The sequence below is a fragment of the Danio aesculapii genome, chromosome 12, assembly GCF_903798145.1.
Source record: "Danio aesculapii chromosome 12, fDanAes4.1, whole genome shotgun sequence".
NCBI lineage: Eukaryota > Metazoa > Chordata > Actinopteri > Cypriniformes > Danionidae > Danio > Danio aesculapii.
Window position 1 is genome coordinate 4,923,471 of NC_079446.1, and position 24,732 is coordinate 4,948,202.

Genomic DNA, 24,732 nt, shown 5'->3' on the forward strand with positions numbered 1-24,732 from the left:
CCCACCTAAAAAAAAAAATTTCACGCTCATCTCAGACAAGCCCCCACCAGTCCTACTGCACCCAACCTGGTCTGAGCTGGGATCGATTCGTTGTATGAGAGTTGATCGCTCCAACACTGGCCTCGATCATCAAGGTCAAGTAATGGCTTCCGTTATATTTAAAATTTCATAACCGAGCGAATGACACTTAAAAGACAGTTGTTATAAGCATGCATAAAATCTGATTCACATTCATGACATGTCATGATTAAAGATTTGATAACTTCATAAGGTCTTACGAAGTGTTACTAAAATGACTGTTGCATGCATTTATATTTGCAAATTGTTTAAGGTGTATAAGTTATACAGAGCAAAAGCCTCAAATGTCAAACATGGAAACGTTTCCAATAATAGGAACGGTCCGTTCGCCACCGTTTACCCCACCATAAAATATACGCATGCTAATTATTACTTTTTAAAAACATCAATTTATTACAAGTTATTTACAGCATTCCAAGAGAAACAATCACCAACAGATACAAATATACAACTAAAAGGTAAATAACATTACTGTGCAAAATAGTTCATTTAAGCGTTACGATTCACGATCGTCAAATCTCACATTAGATCTGTTCAAACAGCATGTGGATTTGCATATTTACAGTTTCATTACGCAACCGAATCATTTCATTGTTAATTAAACGTATAAATCTGAGACAGATAAAGGAGGGTTTTAAATCAATCAAATAAGCAGCTAAGAGTGTTTCATTTCAATAATTCGGTATTTTCAGTAGTAAAAGTAATAGGAACCTATGAAAAAACTATATTTAAAATGATTAAAGCTACTTTAAAAATCCCTCTTCACGCAGGACGGTGTTGATGTTTTGTTGAGTGTGTGTTCATCTGAGCAGCTGTACCAGCAATAGTAGAGTCAGAGTCCGGATGAGCACCAGGACACGGTCGGCCCAGTTGTGATTGGACGAGCTCTTCAGCTGGATTCCTCCAACATGGTTCTGGATGAAGCTGGTAAAACTCGACACTTTCGCATAAACTCCGGGTCGGTTTGCTTGAGCACATCCGAGACTGAAGCTCACAATTCCAGCCTGAACCCAACTACCATCACTGATCTGACAAGCCAGAGGTCCACCAGAGTCACCCTGGAAAAAAAGCCACATGCAGTGAGGAATAATTTCATGTAGTTATTTATAGGCTCATAATGGCATCAAATTTTGTTATTGGGATTAATTTGCTGAAGCTTTTATTGTCACAATATTGATTATTTTAACATTTTTTATACCTGTTAGTGTATTGCATTAGAATTAGGGCTGCATGATATTGGAAAAACCTGATAATGCGATTTTATTAGAGATATTGAATGTTGAAAAGATGCAAAATGGCACTATTTGACAGTTTTCTGCGTAGTCTAACAGTATTCAGGTACAGAAATTGAATACAAAAACGCTTTTCTTATATTTCATCTATTTAAATTTTTTTAAAGATTATTTTTTTACCTTTTTGCCTTTATTAGATAGGACAGTATTTAGACAGTAAACAAAGTTGGAGAGAGGGGGGTGAGGGATGGTAGGGAAGATGTCCTCGAGCCGGGATTCGAAGTCAGGCTGCCCTTTTTTTTTTCTCCTCAAGTCAAATTATTTGCCAGTGGGGTCAGTAAAATAATCTTGTTTTTGCTTCGATATTTGGACTAGAAACGGAAGAGAAAAATTCCAAAAGATTTTTTTTTTATAAATTCGGTATAAATCCGGTAAATACAATTCTGTAGCTCCTGATCAACTATAATTCAGACTCAACATTGCATATTTTGTGATGGCTATTGTGCATGTGCACATTGTGATATCAATGCTGAAAGGATATATTGCGCAGCCCTAATTAGAATCAGAATAAACAAATGTTTAAACCATATTAGCGAAAATATCAAGTATGATGGGTAACACTTTACAATAAATTTTGTAATTATTAGCTATTAGTAGGCCCACATAGAATCTGCGCGCGCAGAAATCCACAGATTTTAGCCCATCATTGCATCTATGTATTTACTTGTGTAAATTTATATTTATTCAGTTTTTTAATTAATTTAATTAATATTATTGTGATAATAATAGTAATATTAGAATGTTCATATGATTTATTCACAATACAGTTTGTACAGTAATATTTTCTGTCTTTTAGTAGAGATATGAGAGACTTGCTTTTTTTTTTACCAAATAAGTGGATTTAATTGGATTTGCATTGTAAACATTAAATAAAAGTAAAAAAAATTAAATAAAATAATTTCATATATTAAGTTTAATTATGATACTCATTCCTCAAAAATCTGCAGATTTTTACAAAACTCACCGCAGAAAGAGCAAAAAAGATTTTTGTGGGGGGACAGATTCTGTCTGGTCCTAGCTTTTAGACTTAAGGCTGGGCGATAAAATTGGATTTGACCGAACACAATTGTCTATAACAATATATAAAAAAAAGTTCAGTATGAAGCGATATAGTTTTATTAAAATGTGGCTGCTGAGCACGTGCCTTGGAAGCAATGCCAATAAGCTTTGCATGCAAGCGACTTGCAGGGCGTGCACATGGTGTGCAAGCGGTGCACACGTGACGCGTGCAAATTTTCCAGGTACACCTAGTGGAAAAAAAAATCCTAGCCACCAGCTCCCCATCTGAAAGATTTTTTTTAATATAGGAGTAATGTAGTAATTAAACTTTTTCAAACACTTTGTAAATGTTACAGTGTGTATTTGAATAATGATGGTTGGTTCCTTTACTTGAAAGCTCAGATTGGATAATCAGAATTTGTTGTTTACAGAGTTTGAGGTTTACTGTCTTATTAATATCGACGCCTTAAAGTTTGCTTTGATTGTTCAGCGTTTGTACTTTACCACTGCACACACTTTGTAACATCTATTTATCAGGTTTAAGAGTCTTTTCAACACTTATGTTTATTTTATTATAGAGATCAGATATTTTTGTTTATATATTTATGTTTTTGACTATTAAAACTATTTGCCTTAGTAATGCTGGTAAATTAAAATAAAACGCTTAAAAAAAACGTACTATTCCTAAATGGATTGTTAAAAAAATTCTATAATTATCAATACCAAATGATATGAAACATGATATCGTAATATATATCGTAATATATATATAATTTTATTTTATTTTATTTTTTTTTACAAAAATCGCAATTACAATTGGTTACAAAGGGTTACTAATGTTGGGCATATCATTTAATACAACAGACATTTAAACAATTAAACAAGATTTTAGAAAACAAATGAAATCTAGAAAAAGAAAAACTGAAAATATAAATGAATATTAAATTAAATAAATAAAATAAATAAAAAAAGCTATAGAATAATTTAACAAAATATATATTATATTCTTTCCTAACCTGGCAGGAGTCTTTGCCCCCCTGCTGGAAGCCTGCACACATCATGTCTGGCCGGATGTCAACTGACTCTGTGGGGTTTATTAAAAACATATCCTGACAGGTCTTCGAGTCGATGATGGGCACCTGGACCTCCTGCAGCGGGCCGGCACCCTGCAGAGCAACTGAAAGACAGGACAAATCACAAGATTACACAATGAAAAAAAAAAGGGTGAGAATTTACTTGTTTTCAAAGTCTGACAAGACACGGAATTTGAAAGAATTTATTTAATTCACTTTATTCAACACGGGAGCATGATGTTATAAAAAAAGGGGTTTTTAAAATTAATACATAATGGAAAATTCAGCTTGGAATCATCACGCTTAGTAAAATCACATCTGCTAATTAATTTCCTGCATTGTGCAATTGAAGAGAGTTTTCCTTCTTTAGTGCATCTATTCAGATTGCCTTATGGGACCTTGATCTCTGCTCTGACCAGGGGTGTAACGGATCACGGCTGATTCGTAATTCGAACAGATCACAAGTGGCCATGGATTAATACATTTTTTTCTGGTAGATTAATCCTGAATTTGTAACGACGTCATTTAAATGACATGTATGAAAGCATTTAGGCTTTCCTGTAAAATATAATGATGACTGAAGTTGTGGTGGGTTATACGGGAAGTGGTGGGTTTCATTAAAGGTGTTTTCTGTCACTACTTGTTTAGCCTGCATCAATGCATTCAGTGTAAGCTGCGCGATTAATCGTTAAAAGATGGATCTCAACACCCACGCAACATCAATTATTAATGATGGTGATTTGCATATGTTTATTAATCCTTCGAATTGCTGCATTCAAATCTGAAAACGCAAAAATCAAGAAAGACATTCAGTCTTTAGTCTTTTGAGTTAGTTATGAAGTTACAGTCAAATAAAACAGAAGTACGTTGATAACACGCTCTAGTTCGTTAAACCCCTGATGTTTATGGTAATTATTAAAATCACCGTCATATGCATTTAACGACGCTCAAAAATGAAAGTTGTAGGCAGCAATTACATTTAATCAATAGGTGGCGAAAACCAGCCATCAAAAATATGCTACTGAATAATTCTTCAACAATGATCATCTAGCAATGAAACATGAAGTTTTATGAGTAAATGACTGAATTATTTATTGAAAATGAAACTAAAATAAACATGGGTTGGACAAACTATAATGTTAGAGTTATACATTTAGTGTTATCAGCAACAGTGGAAGTACCAGAGAATTTTTCACAGTACTGAATATTTTACAGTTTATTTTTATTCAGCTGATTATTTCTTACTTTTATTTTTAATAAAATTACAGCTTCTAAGTTCTGTTTGTTAAAATCAAAAGTTTCTTGCAGTGCTGTTTTTGTAATAAATGGAAAGCTAATTACATTTGTCTCCTCCCTTTTTGGCTGATCTGAAAAATGGTCCGATCCATGACTAAAACCATAATGTGATCTGAACTGTGGGATTTGTGATCCAATACACCACTAGCTCTGACCACTTTTGATCTTAAAACGTTGAACAAAGCGACATTTGTTGGCCTTTACAGTATTTCGAAACAAGTATTTTGAAAACAGTGTAAAATATTATACTGTGTGCACTACAAAAATGTATATCAAGCTGCCAGTACTTGCTATACACTGGAATCACATTTAATTGTTGTTTTTATCTGAGCAAATATAGTCCAGTGCTTAATATATTCAGAGCAGTAGTAGCTTTAGAACAAAAATCAAACAATGACATTGAGATTCTCTATTTATGAATCATGGTGCAGAACAGAAACACTAATCGTCATGTGAAATCTTTATCGATCTTATTATGCAATGTGGAAGTAAGCTCTATTCTGCCATTGTTTAAGAACCTCCGATTTATTTGGCAATAGGGAAATGAATAGGAACAGCAACTACTTACTCTATAAAGAATTGTGTTTATGATAGTACATAAAAGTATAATTTTGCAACATCAAGCAGCTCAAGTTGTTTTTATGGCTAGAATCATTGTAAGTGAAACCAATGGCTGCTGGTACATGAAATAAGGTCAATAATTTGTCACTAGATTGTACCAAACCACTACATTTAACCCATTTGTCAAAGAACTGATAAATAACCTAAAACATAACTTTAGCATGATCACTTTTTATTTTATATGGAGCAGATCAAAATAATTATGAGAATTATTTTAATACTCATAAAAAAAAAAAAAAAACGCTAAAACTATATATAATATTTAATTTATTATTCAATTTAAGTTATAAATCATTTATATTTTAAAATAAATGTAGTAATTTGAAGCGGACACTAAAATAGGTCACGTCTTTGACCACTTAATGATTTGTCCCACTTTAAGATATAGGTGATTTCCGTCATTAACTAATCAGTTATAATGGATCACACACACAAAAAAAATCAAACCACACTCTCTTTTTTTACTTCAGAGTAAATAAAATGGTTTGTAAACAGCAATCTGTGCTGAGCTTAAGTTTGAGACTAAATATAACAAAGAAAAAAAAAACCGACCTGTTTTATTCGTGAAGTGATTAACAGAAACTGTTGTAAGCAGATGCAGTAAACGACAGCCCTGATAACTAGATCCTGTTACATTGACACTAATCTTGAACAGAAGTGATTAAACACTGAATTGACTGGAACTGAATAACAACATGATTGTCTTCTGTACAGCTGCTTATCACTGAACTTGTTTCGTAATGAATGAACTTTACACAGTCAACAATTCTTACTTTTCTGTTCATTAACATGATGAAGCTGTTTTGAAACTATCTTTATTGTAGAAATCACTTTAACAATGAAGCTTATTCCATTGCATTACAGACTGCAAACAATATACTGGTACTACATCAGTTAGAAATTGATGCAATAATTACAATTATGCAATATTATTAATTATGCCATACATAATCCTTTGTTAGATTTTCACCTGTTGTTGTTATTTAACTCAGGGGGTTTTCAATGGTTTAGATGCCACAGAAGCACAAATATGATCACATTGTGCTCAGTGAGGTTAATATTAAATGAAACAAATTATTAAAGACTATAAAAAATATGGTTGTTAGACTGTTGCACTTTGTGTTGCCAATAAGCTTGTATATCTAGTTTCTATTGGTGTGTGTGCACTGTTGAATGCAATGTTTGTATGTTTATAACCACCTCCAAGGATAGGGGGGGTTACAAGTCACTGGAATTGTTATTTTGGGGGGTTGCGAGCTGAAAAGTTTGGGAACCCCTGATCTAAGGGACCCCATAGCATATTTGTAAAAGGCTTCCATATAGTGTTTTTGCATAATATTCTAATTTGTTAATGATACATTAACGATAGTCTACGTAATAATATGCCATAAACCCCGGTTTCATTAGGTCAATATTTAAAAACACAAATTATTTTTAAAAAATAATAATAAATCACTACTAATAAATGTTTTTTCAATTTTTTTTTTTTTTAATTTAAAAACCATAATAAAAAATATATTTTCACCATACAGAAAAATAAAGAGTCCTTAACCTCACGTAAATATTATATTTATACAAAATGGTATCAAATTTTAATTCTGGCTTTAATCAGATGAATTTGATTTAATAAATAATTTATTTCAATTTTTTCATGTTGACTTCTCCAACGTTATATATATATATATATATATAAATAAATAAATAAATAAATAAATAAATAAATAAATTTAAATAATGGCAGCAGCTAAGTGCACAATACGAAATTACATTTTCTAATGTCGTCAGCTCGGTGTGTATTGGTCTTAAAAATAATCATAAACACTCGCTTATTAAATGCCCATCATGCAATTTATTTACACCTTTTAAAAGTAATTTTAATTTAAAATAAATACCAAATAAAAAAGTTTGGCAAAAGGTAGATTTGACCCCTTTTCAAATTTTGTCCAACTTCTGCTACTATGCATCTCAACTGCTGGTGCAAATAGCCTCTGCCAGCATTTACATGGTATAACCGGACACTCTAATACAGGGGTGGGCAAACTCGGTCCTGGAGGGCCGGTGTCCTGCACAGTTTAGCTCCAACTCTAATCACACACACCTACTTGTAGATTTCTAGTGATCTTAAAACACTGATTAGCATGTTCAGGTGTGTTTGATTAGTGTTGCAGCTAAACTATGCAGGACACCGGCCCTCCAGGATCGAGTTTGCCCACCCCTGCTCTAATATATACTATGCATGGATGAACTTGCACACTGTCTGCACCATACATTACAGTGGATCTTCACTCACCTCCTTCTCTGATGTTTCCCCATCCAGTGATCATACATCTCATGTCGCTGGTGAACTGCACATTGGCATATGGCAGGCAGACAGGCTGAATGCGCTCGGTGTACACAACAGGAGTGGCCAGCTGCACCAGAGCAATGTCCTGACCCAGCTGAGGGTCTGTGTAACCCAGAGGAACCACCACTCGACTGATACGATGGCTGGTCTCATCCGGGTTCCAGCCGTTCAGCTGCTGCCGGCCCGCATAGATGAGGTAGCCCGAGATATCAGTCGGGCTGGGCACAGAGAAGAAATTAACAAGATTTTTTTATTCTGCAATGTACAGTTGAAGCCAAAATTATTCGCCCTCCTGTGATTTTTTTTTGGTCTTTTTTCAAGTATTTCCCAAATGATGTTTGACAGAGGAAGAAATTTTTCACAGTATTTCCAATAATATTTTTCTTCAGGAGAAAGTCTTATTTGTTTTATTTCAGCTAGAATAAAAGCAGATTTAATAAAAAAAAAAAAAATTTAAGTCAATATTATTTTATTAATACATTTAATAAAATATTTTGTACTGTCATTATGGCAAAAATAAAAGAATATAAAGATTTTAAAAAATTATTAAAACTATTATGTTTAGAAATGTGTTGGAAAAAATGTCCGTTAAACAGAAATTGGAGGCAAAATATACAGGGGGGCTAATAATTTAGAATGACTAATAATTCTGACTTCAACTGTTTTGAATACAATTTCAAAATGTAATAAACAAGTGATAAACAAAATCCCTGATATTTCACGACATGGACAAAAAGTATATAAAATTCCCTGACTTTAATATCTGGAATAGACCTTTTAAAATTCCACGATATCCAGGGGCGTAGCAACCGGGGGGGATGGGGGACACACGTCCCCCTCACTTTTTGGAAACAGGTTATTCTGTCCCCCGACTGGCCCACACGTTTTATTTGACCTATAGGGAAGGGAGCAACAGCTACAGCTGGGTAAATCACGGTAAATCACTAACGTTACAGAATCCTACTTTTGTTCCGTTTTGAAGTGAGAACCGTAAAGTCCCTGGTGCTGGTGTCTTGTCTGGTGCTGAGCCAGAGAAAGACAGCGGGGTTAAGTTGGTTTTGTTTTCAGTATTCCTGACACATTCAGTGACAGACGGCATTAACTAAAAAAAACCTCTCACCCTAAAAACATCTAAACTGTATTCCCTACAAAAAGACAAAGCAGGTTATGTTTCACAGCTGTCTTTTTCTTTTTTTTCGCTCGAAATTACGAGCACTGCTTGAGCAGTCGCAATATGCGTTTACCCAGAGAGAGCTCGCGCTGACCTAAGCTCTCAGTAAGGGACCGTCGTAAAAGTGCTTCTTTTTTCCGTTTTTTTTTCCGAAAACAAAACCAACTTAACTCTGCTGAGAAAGTCGTGTTATATTATCACAATTATGCAGCCTTTTTTACGGCCTATTGCTTAATTTATGATTTAGACATGTAAATACACACAAGTACTAGTAAAACAAGAACTTTAGCGTTTGTAAAACACACAAGGAAGTCTAACAATCCATTAAAATATAATTTGCTGATGTGTTTTAATCATATCAGATACACATACTGAAAGTAACTATAAAGTTGAATCTACTCCTCTCTAAGTTCACGAACCACTTACTTGCATGTATTTGGGGAGTAATTGGTGAATTTACGTGTTGAATCCTGCGTGTTCTGCTTTTATGAATGACGCATCGCCGCAAGTACACATGGCGATGTCTATCTCACGTTATACGTGTAGTATCAACTTGCAATTGTGCAATTGAATTGTAGTATTTAAAAATATTTTCACACAGAGTACTGCTTAATTTAAATGTGTGTGCTTCTGTTTATTTATTGTTATTATTAATATTTTGTAATTATTTTAGAATTTTGGTTAAAAGATTATTAAATAAACTTTATTGCTAATAAATCATTAATCACTTTTGGGTGACCATACAGCTGTCCCCCCCACTTTTAAAATGGCTGTTATGCCCCTGACGATATCACATAATTTCCAAGACCTGTGGAAAGCCTAATTTTGTTCTCAAAATTGTTTGTTTTTTTTCGTCATTTTGTGTACATATTCAGTATTTTCAGTTTGTAACTTAAGGAACAGTCAGAAGACAGATGGATTGGATGAATGAATGAATGAATTCAAAAGGTGCAAAGGTCTTAAAAAGCTGTGCTAAATTAAATTATTTTTCAATTATTAAAAAAATGCTGGCAAATGTGCAAAGTCTTCTGGTTTGAATGACCGGAGCGAAACAGACTTCAAAATTACAAGTAATGCAATTGTTGCAATGGTGTCATTGTAATAATGAATTATTGATTATAAAAAATAATGAATTCTTTTTTAAACCAATATCACAACTGGGGTGGAGTGTTTTTCCTACATATAAAAAAATGTAACCGTGTAAATCTGAGCTGATCTTGACAAGCTAAGCTTTATATAATATGCATATATTCATTCATGACGTCAAAAATAGGGGTCAGTTAATATGCCATCAAATGATTCTTGTTCTAAATATGCCTGATTTAATTTCTTATTTTTAAATTAAATTGCTGTACCTAATGAAATGAAAAAACGAAAAAAAATTAATTAATTAAAAAATAAATAAATAAATAAAAAATAATAATAATAATAAAAAAAAAAAAAAATAAAAAAATAAAAAAAAAAAAAAATAAAAAAAAAAATCACAAGAAAATCTTTATTTTTTTTTGTTCTAAATTAAAAACGTTCTATATAAAAAGCATTTTTTACCTATATTTATGCTCGTAAACTTTTTTTTAGCTTGGGTCGAAGACAAAAAAGGAAAACATTTTTTACAACCTTGTTTGGTTCCATCCAAACTTACTTGGGAAAACAATGTGCAGCAGACAAGACCCAGCTCTCTGAGATGATGGTTCCACCACAAACATGTCCGTTCTCATTCTGCATGTACACATCAGAGATCAGGGAGATGTTGGTAAGAGACAAGATCTGACTGACAATTCAGAATTTATGATATGAATAATTTATGAACAACAGGTTTGCCTGATATACGAATGTAGTCAAGTATCAAAATGACATTTATAAATGTTATTTAATGCAGTGCTTCTTGTACAATCTGACACCCACTTTATATCGGATATCACTCAGCCAGTGGAGATCGCTGATTTTTAAAGAAAACAGACCTTAAACGTGCCGATTTTGCATTGGCATACAATTCACCGGAAACGATTAACCCAGGTTACTGGCAATTTAAAAGTCCTATTGGCATGCTTCGGCATATACCCCGTTCACCCCAAAATTGTCATTTACTCACCCCTTTCCTTGGTTCAAACGTTTGTGAGATTTGTTCTTGTGTTAAACACAAAAGACGACATTTTGAAGAATGCTGAAAACCTGTAACACTGACTTCCGCAATATTTGTTTTTTCTACTATGGAGGTAAATGGTTGCAGGCTTTCAGCATTCTTCAAAGTATCTTCTTTTGTGGTCAGAGTAAAGAAACTCAATGGTTCGGAACCACTTGAGGGTGAGTAAATAGTGCTCATTTTTGGGTGAACTCTCTTTAACATGTTAAATACATACATTTACTTTTGTTTTGACCCACGATGGACCTATTATTCAGTAAAGCAAATCATTTTTGTATATGTCTGTAGATTAAATAAAGAGTAGATGTGATGTTTTTGTAATATGTGATATATAAACAAAAAAACTAAAAGAGGTAAAGTTAGTTTTATATTCGCACATTCGTTCATTAAGAAGTCTCTATATTGTTTACCATGTTACTTTGAACATTCGATTGGAATTAGCATGCAAGTATGACTTCAAAACAACATTATTTAACATTAATTGACTGTGAACAATGTTGTACTTTGATAGTCATTGGCTGCTTGTATGATTCCCCTATTTAGAACTTTACCTCTATAACAAACTAAGGACTTTGCATTTACTTTTTTGTTGGTCGTAAAATGAGAGAGAAAAACTAATGATTTGATGTTAAATGCATTGCCTTAGAACTGAACTCATGATCTTGTTTTTGTCTCTGCTGTCTGAGCTACAGGAATGTTTGCGCTCTGTAACTGAAGCCTATGAACCCTGCCTCAGATATTCACAATTTCAGTTTCATAATGGCTGCCATTCTTACCTGAATATCCACCTGCCAAGGCCAAGCACCCTCAGCAGCTGACGAACCTCCTACAATCCTGTTTATCATCGGTGGTCGACCACATTCTGAGACAAACAGTGATTCTGGTGCTTTACTCTTAATTCAAACACACTCAGGTCCTAAAACACCTTCAATATAATCAAACCAAATCTATTTCACTAACACACGCTTTAGTGCTTAATCGTACACCCAAGTACGTTATTGTAAGTAACAAAATAACCTTACAGACTACATATATTGCAGGATTTATAATTTACTATGATTTTAGCTGGTATCTTTCCCTCTGACAAACATAGACAGAATACTAGGAATGTAGAAATAATCAAGTTTCTTACCTTGAGCCTCGCCCACCCATAAGCCTAAACAGCGAAGAACAAAGCAAAACAAGTTACAATTTAATCTTAATGGATTAGTAAGTAGTACAAAGATAGTTTTAGCTTCTTTCGGAGGAAATACTTGCTAGAGCCACGTAACGTTACTTACCATTCAATACGCCGAGGACAATCCAACAACATGAGGTGAGCCGCCCCATACTACCAAGATGACTTTCTTCTAAAATGTTTTTAAAAAGGTTAATTTAACAAAGGTGAAGGCAAATCTTCAAAGTATTAAAATATGTGGAAACTCTAAACTTCCTTGTTCCACAAAGTCAAGTGAAAAGTGACTTAAAAATGTCGGAAGTTTCGCCTTAGAAAAAAAAGCTAACCGAGATCATTTTGTTCAGATGGTTTGCGTACCTGTCCTTATTGACCAACCAGGAGCGTTGTCTCCGCCCACCGTGAGTGCAGACCCCGCCCGCTAAAAAACTTCTGGTTTCTCTGTTTTTGTTGCTGGAGAATGTGGTAGGACGAGGTTTATTCGAAGACTAAAGAGAATTAGAAACTGTAGGGATAAGTAAATTATTTATATAATCTCCACAACACATTGCCCTACTGAAAAAAAACTGCTTAAATCAGCCTAGGCTGGTTGGCTGGTTTTAGCTGGTTGACCAGCCTGGTTTTAGAGGGGTTTTGGCCATTTCCAGGCTGGTTTCCAGCCATTTCCAGCCTGGTCTTAGCTGGTCAGGCTGGAAAATGACCAGCTAAAACCAGCTTGACCAGCCTAGCCAGGTTGGGAGCCCAGCCAAAACCAGCTATGTCCAGCTTAAACCAGGCTAGTCAAGCTGGTTTTTAGCTGGATTTAGCTGTCATTTTCCAGCCTGACCAGCTAAGACCAGGCTGGAAACCAGCCTGGAAATGGCCAAAACCCCTCTAAAACCAGGCTGGTCAACCAGCCAACCAGCCTAGGCTGGTTTAAGCTGAATTTTTCAGCAGGGAGACGTTTCAGTTATTCAGTTGTGTTTTGTGGTGGGCTTGTTAAAAATCATTCATTTGAAGGTTTCCCCTAAACCTGTGACTAATTAGGTTACTTCACTTACAAGTGTGATAAACGTCATTTAATAGTGATCTGTGGGATGTAGGGACTTTTCTAAACAACAACCAGCCCTTCTGCGTACATGAAACAGGTAGAACAGGCTCACTTCTCAAAGATCTTATCAGCATAAACACATAAATGTGACATACATATCGATCAAGACTATGAAATTCTCTGCTGGGCATATTATTTAGTATATTGGTTTACTCTGTAGTCAGTGTGTGTATCCAAACATGATATTGCCCATCTTAATTAATGTCATGCCTGCGTAGATTGCTGCTGCAAAACTAAATGTAACATACTAGAATGTTCATTTCATTTTCTTTTCAGCTTAGTGCCTCTATTCATCAGGGGTCGCCACAGCAGAGTGAACCACCAATTTATCCAGCACATATTTTACGCAGCCGATGCCCTTCCAGCTGCACCCCATCACTGGAAAACACACACAATCTCATTCACACTCATACACTACAGACAATATAGCTCAAGGGCGTAAATTAGCTCTTGACATTGGTGGGGACATACATGCCAATAGGGCATGCATTGAACAGCACAAATTCTGTTTCTTGCTTTTATAAACATGAATAAAGAACTTAATGATATAAAATAAACACTTAATTATACAAATAACAATCATGACCCATGCTGCAAAAGTCAATTTACATGATTTTACTGCAGTCAGGCTTTGAGAAGGTATGAATGTAGGGAAATTTAGAGAGGTGTGTGACGCAATTTAACTGTTTTATCCCAATTATCATGGAGGCCAAAATCAAAAGCGAATTTCTTGGTTAATAGTTTTACGGTGAACTCATGGCAAACTCTGTGCACGTGCAGGTTACTAAGGCTTGAAGGAGCATTATTTCATTTTGAAATCGATTAAGTTATTGGTAGGGACATTTCAATAATTGGTGGATATTGGTGGGGACACGTCCCCTCCGTCCATGCCAACTCTACGCCCTTGATTTAGCTTACCCAGTTCAACTATAGCGCATGCTTTGGACTTGTGGAGGGAACCAGAGCACCCGGAGGAAACCCACGCCAACACGGGGAGAACATGCAAACTCAACACAGAAATGCCAACTGACCCAGCCGGGACTCAAACCAGCGACCTTTTTGCTGTGAAGTGACGGTGCTAACCACTGAGCCACCATGTCACCCAAGACTTTATAGAACAGTAATTTTTAGAGTTTCTTTTGGTGCCATAATTAGGATGTGTACTCCCAAATATGCACATTTAAATATTTTTTATAGATTGGATTACTATTGAAAATTAGGCTTTGCCATCACAGCTAAAATTTGTATTAGCCATTATTATTATTATTATAAATACTTAATAAAATATGTAAACAAAATCCAGAATAGGACAGTGATTCAGGAGGAATTGATGTGTTGGTGCTCTTTGGATAAGGGATTTGAAAGATACACACAAGTTTAAAAGGCTTTATTGGCATGGTTATTGTTTTTTATTTAACTATAGCCATGTCAATAAAGCCTTTTAAACTTTATCACTTATTTTTCGAGTGCCTGAACTTATGATTTTTTCTGTAAACAAAATTTTTGTATTTCAACCTTTTTTTTTGTTTAACCAAAGCCACCCCAAACACACTCACATACACTTACATTGTTAAAAAAATAATCTGGCTTTTTTCCTCTTTCTGTTGCTTTTTAATCTGTTTATAATAAACTTTTGTGAAAAAATATTTTCAAACATTTTAATTGGATTTTAGCATTTTGTTTGGATAAAAGTGTCTAATTAATGCTAGACCATTTCAATGTGGTGATTTCATTAGCCCATGAACATTTCCTGCTTGTTATCAAACTATTTCATAACTGTAACAAGAGACAATTCAATCATAACTTAATGTTAAAACAGTAATCATAACACTATTTACCAATATGTGGCTCTTTTTTGGATTCTCGGAGCTATATAAATTAAAAATGTAAAACAGGAAATATGTTGGGACCATTGTTTTTGTTTACATCCATCAAAATAGTCTTAAATGGAAGTTTTTAATTGCCACAAGAGGGCGCTATGAGGTTATACAGTTTTATTTATTTATTTTTTTCAAAATGCTTACAACCTGTTTTAGAAACGCTGACTCTATCAAAACTCTCTATATATATCAAAACCACTGCGTTCAAAACTATTTTAAAGGTATTGTTCACCCAAATATGTTAAAGATGCCTGCAGGACATGGAGATTCAGATTTTTTTTCCTGAAGGAACAAGGCAGTTTAACTGTCCAGAATTCATGAACAACCATCACAGTTGAAAAAACAACAACACAGTCATAGATCTTAAACACATACAATATTAAAAACCAAGGCTTCACACATTGTTTCAGGGGGTTATTTTAATTTTTGGTTTTGTTTTGTGAACTTTAGGTAAGCATTCATTCATTTCTTTTCAGCTTAGTCCCTTTATTAATCTGTGGTACATCCATACACACTCATTCACACACATACACTACGGACAATTTAGTTTACCCAATTCACTTATACCACATGAGCACCCGGTGAAACTCAAGCAGATGGGGAGAACATGCAAACTCCACACAGAAATGCCAACTGACCCAGCCCTGGCTCAAACCAGCAACCTTCCTGCTGTAAAGCAATTGTACTACCCACTGCGCCACCATGCTGCCTTTAGATAAACATATTTTATGTTAAATATGTTACTCCGGACAATACTAAATAAAAAACATGCATTTTGAACAGTATGATTACTACCTAACCGAGCTTGGTTTCTCCCAAGGTTTTTTCCTTCACTTTCGTCAACTGGTGAAGTTTGATCCTCGCCACTGGCTTACTTGGTTTGGGACTTAATTGTGGAGCTTCGCATCGATGGATTTGCTCTTCAGTGTTTGGACTTTCAGCTATGAAAATTAAATCAACTGAACTGAACTAAACTGAACTTTGAAAACTGGACTGACACAGTTTCAATTTATATTTTAAGCTGCTTCGATACAATCTACATTGTAAAAGCGCTATAGAAATAAAGATGAACTGAATTTAATTTAATTTAAACTACTCCATTCATAAAATACACAATTATATTTAACAAAGCAGTGCACTGCCGTTTTATACCGACTGTGTGCAGCTGAAAAAATATTAATTATTAATAATTAATGCCCTCTTGTGGTTACAACGGAAACGGACGCCAGAGAGATCACAGGAAATTATGTCCGTTTCAGAATAAAATACTGACTTAAGAAGGTATGTTTTCTTCTTTTCCAAAAATAACCAAAAACGAAAATACACAGTCATAATTCAGTGATTAACATTACAAACAAGGCCTATTTACTGTGTTTACTGTATAAGGTGGTAAAAAAATCAATGCCTTTTTACCATCACTTAAAATTTAGTTTTTGCTTGAATTCGTTTTGTGTACGAGTATGATTTTTTATCACATTAAAATGTAGTGTTTAATAATTGTCTGAATATTTATTCAAATGTAAAACTTAAAATATGTATATTTATGTATTTACTTGTTTATTTTGAGAAACTAGTACTGTATGTAGTAGACTTTTATATAGCTTGTATATTTAGTAAACATCCTTATTGTGGGTAAGCAATACACCAAGGCATTACAAATACAATTATATTTTTCAGATGACAAAATTACTCCAGTTTTAAAATTTAACCCAATTTCCTCTTTTATAAATAACAATTAAATGATTAAATTATTTTAATAGAAGATCAATGCTCGTCATAGCCAATTCTCTTCTTTATCTACTACATTAAGTGGGTCAAAATGCTGTTTATGGTTTAAATCTATTAGGTGAAGTTTCATTATGTCAGTGTCATCAGTTTGGCGTGAGAACTACATGGGCAGATGGAGTGTGAGGAGTGTTATTTTGAGAATGATGTATTTACTGTGATGTATATCACGCTGTCTGATGTCATAATAATATTCTGCCTCCTAATATGGACATAAAATCTGCACCACCATTACATATTTTTAGTTTATATGCCTTTTCTTTTCATAAACTTATCACCCTTAGACTGTAAGGTCTGTTTAATTGTAGACTTCTGAATATAAGTGTTTAATCCTCGTTTATGCATTGTGTCATATCACTCAGCTCTTTTTTTGTTTATGCAAACATTGATATTAATTCTGGAATTTTTTTTACCTGTATATTAAAGCTTCAAAATACAACTCTAAATACTTTTTTGTCAAGTATAATTTAACACATCATCCGTAACACAACTAAGGAGAAAAATAGTTTTCTTGGATTAAAGATAGCTAAAATAAACATCTTCAGTTTTATTTAACAAGGCATCTAACTCAATTTGTTAAACTTTTTTTTTGACAAAGTTTTATTATTTTGTGTGTGTGTATTTCAGAGTACATCATGCTGTGTGTGTCTGGAGAGAGAGAGATTTATATAAGGAGTGACAACAATGTTAGTGATATAATGATAGTAATAGTGACAGTAAACAAGCAAGAAAGGACAACAGTAATAATAATGAACAACAACCACTACAATAATAAAAATAATAATAATAAAAATAAATCCCAAATACTACACCAACTACTACTACAGAGAGTTTCTAATACTATTACTACTGCTACTACATCCACAACCACTACTACTCCTACAATGTGTACTACTACTGAACCTATTACAACGACTACTACCACTGATACTACTACTACATCTACTACTGATACTACTACAGGAATGACTGCTACTACAACATCTACATCAACAACGTCTACTGCTTCTGATTCTACTACACAGACAACGACTACTACTACTACTACTACTACTACACATCCACTACTTCTGATACCACTATACCAACGACATCTACTACTTCAACTACTACTTCAAAAACCCAAACTACAACTTCAACCACTACTACTACTACTACTATGACTACTACTACGACTACAACAACCTGAATAATGACAATGGTAGAAATACTTGTAATAATGAAAATGAGGGGATAACAGGACAAGTCAGGACAGTACTAATAATAATGGTAACAAAAGTAGAGGTAATAATATTGATGATAATAGTGAGAAGGTGAGGGGGGTTGGGATTTCAGGAAGAGAACAAATAATATTAATAATGATAATAATAATGATGATAATAATAATAATAATAATAATAATAATAATAATAATAATAATAAGTAGAAAAAGGAAAGAGAAGAAATAGAAGATCAGAAAATTAGAAAAGGAGAGAGAAAAAAAAAAGGGACACATTCTGCGCACTGTTGCCAACTAATTTTCAGAGGAAGTTGCTAAAGACAGAACAAATGTTTGCTAAACGTTGCTAATAAAAAAAGTTGCTCATTGCATGATGATGTTATTACGTAATTGCAACTCAAAACTAAATCTCTATGTAATATACAAAATAATGAATGAGTTGTCTTATATTGAATATTTGAATATGTATAGTAGCTACTAAAAGTAATACCAACACTTGACCTTTTGTAATTCATTATATTTTTGTTAATTATATTTTTAATTATAACGACATGTTTATTTTTAAATATAATAGATTTTGAGCAGTTCTTTTATTTTTACCACATCGATAATTGGACTTAAATTTGCCTTCACAGCACAGCATTTTCTAACCATGAACATGAAGCTACAGTGTTGGGTCAATGGTTTGAGGGTCAACGCAGACCATATACTGCAGGGGTTCCCAAACTTTTCAGCCTGTGACCCCCAAAATAACAATGCCAGTGACTCGCAACTCCCAATATTCTCTGACGTGGTATATAAACCTTGCACACAATGGTGCACACACACCAAAAGGCCCAAGTCTATTAATGGTTTAATTTTGGAGAACGCTACCTAGAGACCATCATCCATGTTCAGTTGTGGTCTGTATTTATTTTTAGTGTATAAGAGTGTCGTAAACGTGTCAGAAAGTTTAACCTGCTGCCATAAAATCAATGTGCTGTATCTGACGCTATTACTTTTTTTAATATAACGTAATAACCCCAGTGGCAGACAAGAATGAAGCAGATCTCTCTTACTACAATAAGAACTTGCTTAACGGTTACTTGATATATTTGTTGTGGAGTTAATTCAAGCCTTTCTGCAATGATGAGTCACACACAAAATTGTTATAAAGTTTGCTCGCATTCACATGTGCACACACACATACAAATGTGACAGGATGTTAATATCCACTACTGTATGGACATCATGCTGATGTACGAAATAAATCTGATTTAAGTCCACAAACCAGGATTGAAGCGTCTTGTTTTATAAGTGTACTGACATGCGGCTGTGGTGAAGAATTACATATCGAATTTACTGTCCTTTTTACAAGCCTGCACTGTTTTAAAAACGTTTTATACTTGTAAAACTCATCCTTGATCATGTGATACACCATTGTGTACTCACAATATTAATGCTTGTTTCGTTATTAATGTATTTATTTATATACTGTCAAAAGTAATTTATTATCACTACTAATGACTGTGTTTGAAACAAAATAACATCAGCGGTTGAGAAAGCTTGCGCTGTGGGTTACCATGGCGATACTCGTTGTGTTTACTTCAGATGCTACTATGCTGCCCCTAGGGAAAGACACTTAAGTCTCAATGTGATTTTGTTTTACCTGATAATTCAGGTATGTCTCATTAAAAAGTGAATATGTTTATTATAATTCATGTAAAAAACTTGCGAGTACACATTTCCTATGTGTTTTAAAGTGAATAGCTTATTTACAGTTGTTTATTAAGTAGCGTGATTCAGATGAAAGTACTGGTAAAATGACTGGAAAATGGTTTGAGTTCTGTTTGTTATAACTGACTCCCCAGTAAATAATATGTATTCTCCTCAGTATGTGATAATTGAACAGAAAATGACTTATTTGTTTATATCGGTTGTATATTGGCTAATGTATAAAGTTTATGAGAGTAACATTGGGAATTGGTGTCAAGTGTATCTGTTACAATTTAAAGACTTAAAGACGCATGATTGTTCTGTGAGTTTAGTAGTTTTATGGTAAATGGTTATAAACAGAGGTATTTACAGAGAAAGAAAAGTGGAAAAGATGGTTGGCAAAGAATTTAAAGTGTATTCTGTATCATAGTGATAAATATACAGAAGGTATAATATTTATATGTGTAAATGATAAGAGAGTACAGAGTGTATAAGTATTTGAAGAATTCATTGTGGTAAAAAAAAAGAGAAAAACAAAGAGAACAAAACTGAATGTTTGATTAATTGAACCATGATTTGTGAGGATATATTTTCAGTACATGATTTGTGAAGACATGTTGGCTACCAGCTAGTTCTATCAAACCTCTTCAGCTGCTTCAGAACGCAGCAGCACGAGTGGTCTTTGATGAACCCAAAAGAGCACATGTCACTCCGCTACTCACCCGTTTGCACTGGCTGCCAGTTGCTGCTCGGATCAAATTCAAAGCTCTGATGTTTGCTTACAAAATGACCGTTAGATTGGCTCCTTCATATCTGCTCTCACTTCTGCAGATGTATGTGCCCTCCAGAAACTTGCGTTCTGTGAATGAACGTCGCCTTGTTGTTCCATCCCAAAGAGGAAAGAAATCACTTTCCCGAACTCTCACATTCAATCTGCCCAGTTGGTGGAATGAACTCCCTAACTACATCAGAACAGCAGAGTCACTTGCTGTCTTCAAGAAACGACTAAAAACTCAACTGTTTAGTCTCCACTTTCCTTCCTAATCTGTAACTGCCTCTCTGGCTATATCACTAACTGTGCCCTCTCTCTCTCTCTCTCTCTCTCTCTCTCTCTCTCCAAAAAAAAAAAAAATTTTTACTAATGCTTTGCTTTTTAGACTTTACACACCTGAAACTTGTCTATAGCACTTGTTCACTGCTGCTCTTATAGTTGTGTAAATTGCTTCCTTGTCCTCATTTGTAAGTCGCTTTGGATAAAAGCGTCTGCTAAATGACTAAATGTAAATGTATGTAAATGTATAAAATGACTGTTAATAAACAGATGCTACTATGCTGCGCCTGGGGAAAGACACTTAAGTCTCAATGTGATTTTGTTTCTCCTGATAATTCAGGCACTTTTAACCTGCCTACGAGTTCCTCTGCTAGGACTCGTAACAGATTCATGGAGGTTCCACCGAGATCAATATCCAGAGTGTGAGGCTAGTACTGGGATCCGGACTTCACGGCGACGAGACGACGACAGGGTTGCATACGACTTGAGGCACTTTTAATCTGCCTACGAGTTCCGCTGCCGGGACCCGTAACAATCACATCTGATGATGGTTGATGATCACAGCGAGCAGAACAGATCTTTTAATCCCAGTTGCTTTGCGCATTTTTAACGTAGTCTTTTTTAACTGTGTGTGTTTGTGTGTGGATGTGGAGGTTGTTCAGTTTTTCCTCTTAATATTTCAAGTACATATTAAAACCATAACACACATTTATCTTGCAATCATTTATCTTGTACTGTTAATTAAAAAAATATTAATAATTATCTCAAATTATAATAATCTTAGACCATAAGCATTATACTACACACAGATGCAAATGTAATTGGTTTCACTTCCATCAGCAACATTTGGATTGCATGAACCCCGTCATGTGAATTCTTTAATTTCTCTATATGTATATCCGTTTTATAAAGTTTCACATTTGATTTTAACACATTCAGTATAAAGCAAAGCCACATGATGAGTAACAGTACAAGCTTTAAATAGTTTTAGTGAAACAGGAGTGATTGTCTGGCCATTATTATCTTCCTCTTTCTTTCTCCCAGTCTATCTTTCTCTCTGAAGGCATTAGCGATAGCGTGTTATGTACCACTAATAGTGCTTTCAGATGCACTCTGTTCGGTTGGGGGTTGGGGGAAAGATGGGAGAGAGGAATCACTGATGGTTTGCAGGCGCTTTCAAACAAGCAGGAATGGCTATTCTGAAGCTCACGAATTTGATTGCTTGTGAAGTGTTGTGTTGTTAACATTTATGAGTCATTTTCCATGCTTTACCAGTACAGAAGTGGCAAGAAATGACATCCAAACATACAAAACGAAAGAGGAAGATTGATATGTTGACTGGTCTATAGTATTATAGAAGTTTAAAAATGTTATTTCCCCTTGTTTTAGGTAGTATTGGGACAGAGAAACCCCCTCCCTGTGTTATCTCCAATGGAACACTTGGCACCATATTAGGTACCCTTGTGAATATATCAGCCATTTACATGACATCAGAATGGACAAGAATGGGGCTGTTGCCAATATTGTCCCCTATACCCTCATTCACTATTCCCTACATTAGTCCACTAATAGTCAATTTGAAGGGGTGAATGAAAACGAGTGGGTAAAGCACAAGTTCACTAAAGAGATGCTGTTTTGTTTGTGTTTTGTTGGTTAATAATAAGAGATTTTTCTTGGAACTTCTTGGTCAGACTGTAATTGTTATTTAACACTTCGTCTTTAGTAAAGAAGCAAAGTATTCTGATTTCTGTCGTGTATAACAATGTTAATTAAACAAGTAAAGTATAATCTAGAAATGTACACCCATGAGACACAATCTTTGTGAATAACAGGTGTTCTTTAGCCATTGAGAACACAAACACGTTAAGAAAATGTGCTGCAAACTCTCACAACATAAACAAATGAAGAAAACACACTACAATTTCTCACAAAACAATGAAAATATTTTAAGCGGGCACAAAACCAAGACGGACCCGGCTATCTAGGTTATGGGCTGCGTCCGAAATCACATACTTCCATACTATATAGTATGCTAAAAACAGAATGTGAGCCGAGTAGTATGTCAGAATTCATAAAATTTGAAAACCAGTAGATTAGACAACACAATCTCACGGCAATTCGTAACTTTTTGATTTGGTGGCTAATTCGTATGAATTCGTACGATCTAATTCGTACAATTTAGTACGATTTGCTCATCCCCCAATGACGGTTGTGTTTAGGGGTGGAGTTAGGTGCCATGCCTCCTTTTTAAAATCGTACAATTTCGTACGAATTAGCCACTAAACTGACAAAATGTAAAATACTTAGTACCCGGATGACTGGTGAGATTCTGAAGTGTGGATGGACGCTACACTATCCTATGATGCTTTGTGAGAGAATTCTTGAATGGGAGTGAATCGACGCAACTGACGTGGGTGGGTCATGTGATCATGACAAAATGGCAGATGTTGTACGTCCGAGTTTCATTCATACTACTCACATTCATATCATATAGAATGTACTTTTGAGTAAATACAGTGAATAAAAACAGTAGTAAAATAAAAATTTAAATGTACGGCCAAGTAGTGCCGTAGTCACGGCACAATAAGCAAATCCCAGCCAGGTCCGTCATGTTTTTTGGTCCCCTTGAAACATTTTCATTGTGTTCCATGCTATTTACATGTGTTGTGAGAATTTACAGCACTTTTCTCAATGTGTTTCTTAATCCATACTGCCTTTAGCGTTGTATTGTTGGTATAATTTTCCCCAAGAGTGTGTGTCCACCTAAAGTATGGCTGCAAAATCTCATTCTTCCATACTATATAGTACGCTAAAAAAGTATGTGAGCCGAGTAGTATATCCGAATTCATAGAATTTGAAAACCAGTAGATGAGAATTACCCAGATGACTTACTACTTCTGGTGAGACTTTGAAGTGTGCATTGATGCTACACTATCCCATGATGCTTTGCGAGAGAATACATGATTTGGAGTGAATCGACGCAACTGACGTGGGTAGGTTATGTGATCATGACAAAACAGCAGATGTTGTACATTGAGTTTCGTTCATACTACTCACATTCATACTGTATAGAACCTTGTATGTGACAATGATGTGCTGTGTCAGTGATGACAGTAAAACACCCACTCTGTGCCTTGCTACATTCGAGGAGCTCAAAAAACATGGCGTTGACATTGACAACAACAACAAAAAGAAATGATCAGCTCGAGAAAAAAAACTCTTTGGTGGACACGCAGCCTTAGGCCACGTCCACACGTATCTGGGTATATTTATAAATTGAGTTTCCCTTGCTTTCGTTTAAAAAAAAAATTGTCCACAAGAAAACGCAAAAACGCACTGTGATGGATGTTATGAGCATGCCGAACCAACAGGTGGCGATAATGACACTTTTATACTGAGTTCACACCAAACAGGGAATTAAGTATATTTCACGTGTAAATTGCATTCAAGTCAATGCAAATGTGAGAACGGAGGCGGATTACTGTGCGGAATATGCATCATTCACGTCTTCCATGTTGAATCCAGCCATGTTGGCCAGTCAAAAAAGAGAAACCGGCGCACACGCTGACGTCATATGCTGAAAATCTTTTTGGAAAATCTTCACCCTGACTGGAGTTTTCACTGCTTTTTTTATGTAGACAAACAGTGAAAATACCTATGCTCGTTTGTCCTTACTTACTTCCGGGGTCGTTTATACCAAAGTCAATATTTAGCCGCACCATGTTGGTGTTTAGTAACATCTAATTTTTACGAGGTGGGTCGTTAGCCCAATGCTTAACCCCTCAACCTAGAGGCCCAGGACATACATTACACATACACTA

At 34.8% G+C, this 24,732-nt stretch overlaps 1 protein-coding gene across 1 annotated transcript; it reads right to left on the reverse strand.

Moving 5' to 3' along the window:
• Positions 1 to 444: 444 nt before the first annotated feature.
• zgc:92313 (uncharacterized protein LOC436869 homolog) lies at positions 445 to 12,546 on the reverse strand. The gene is made up of 8 exons (XM_056468945.1): positions 12,446 to 12,546; positions 12,298 to 12,366; positions 12,150 to 12,173; positions 11,794 to 11,879; positions 10,517 to 10,593; positions 7,650 to 7,921; positions 3,386 to 3,546; positions 445 to 1,136 (listed from the first exon to the last, which is right to left on the reverse strand). The coding sequence occupies exons 2-8, from the start codon at positions 12,344 to 12,346 to the stop codon at positions 879 to 881; spliced, it is 927 nt and encodes a 308-aa protein (XP_056324920.1). The 5' UTR covers positions 12,347 to 12,366; positions 12,446 to 12,546; the 3' UTR covers positions 445 to 878.
• Positions 12,547 to 24,732: the final 12,186 nt, after the last annotated feature.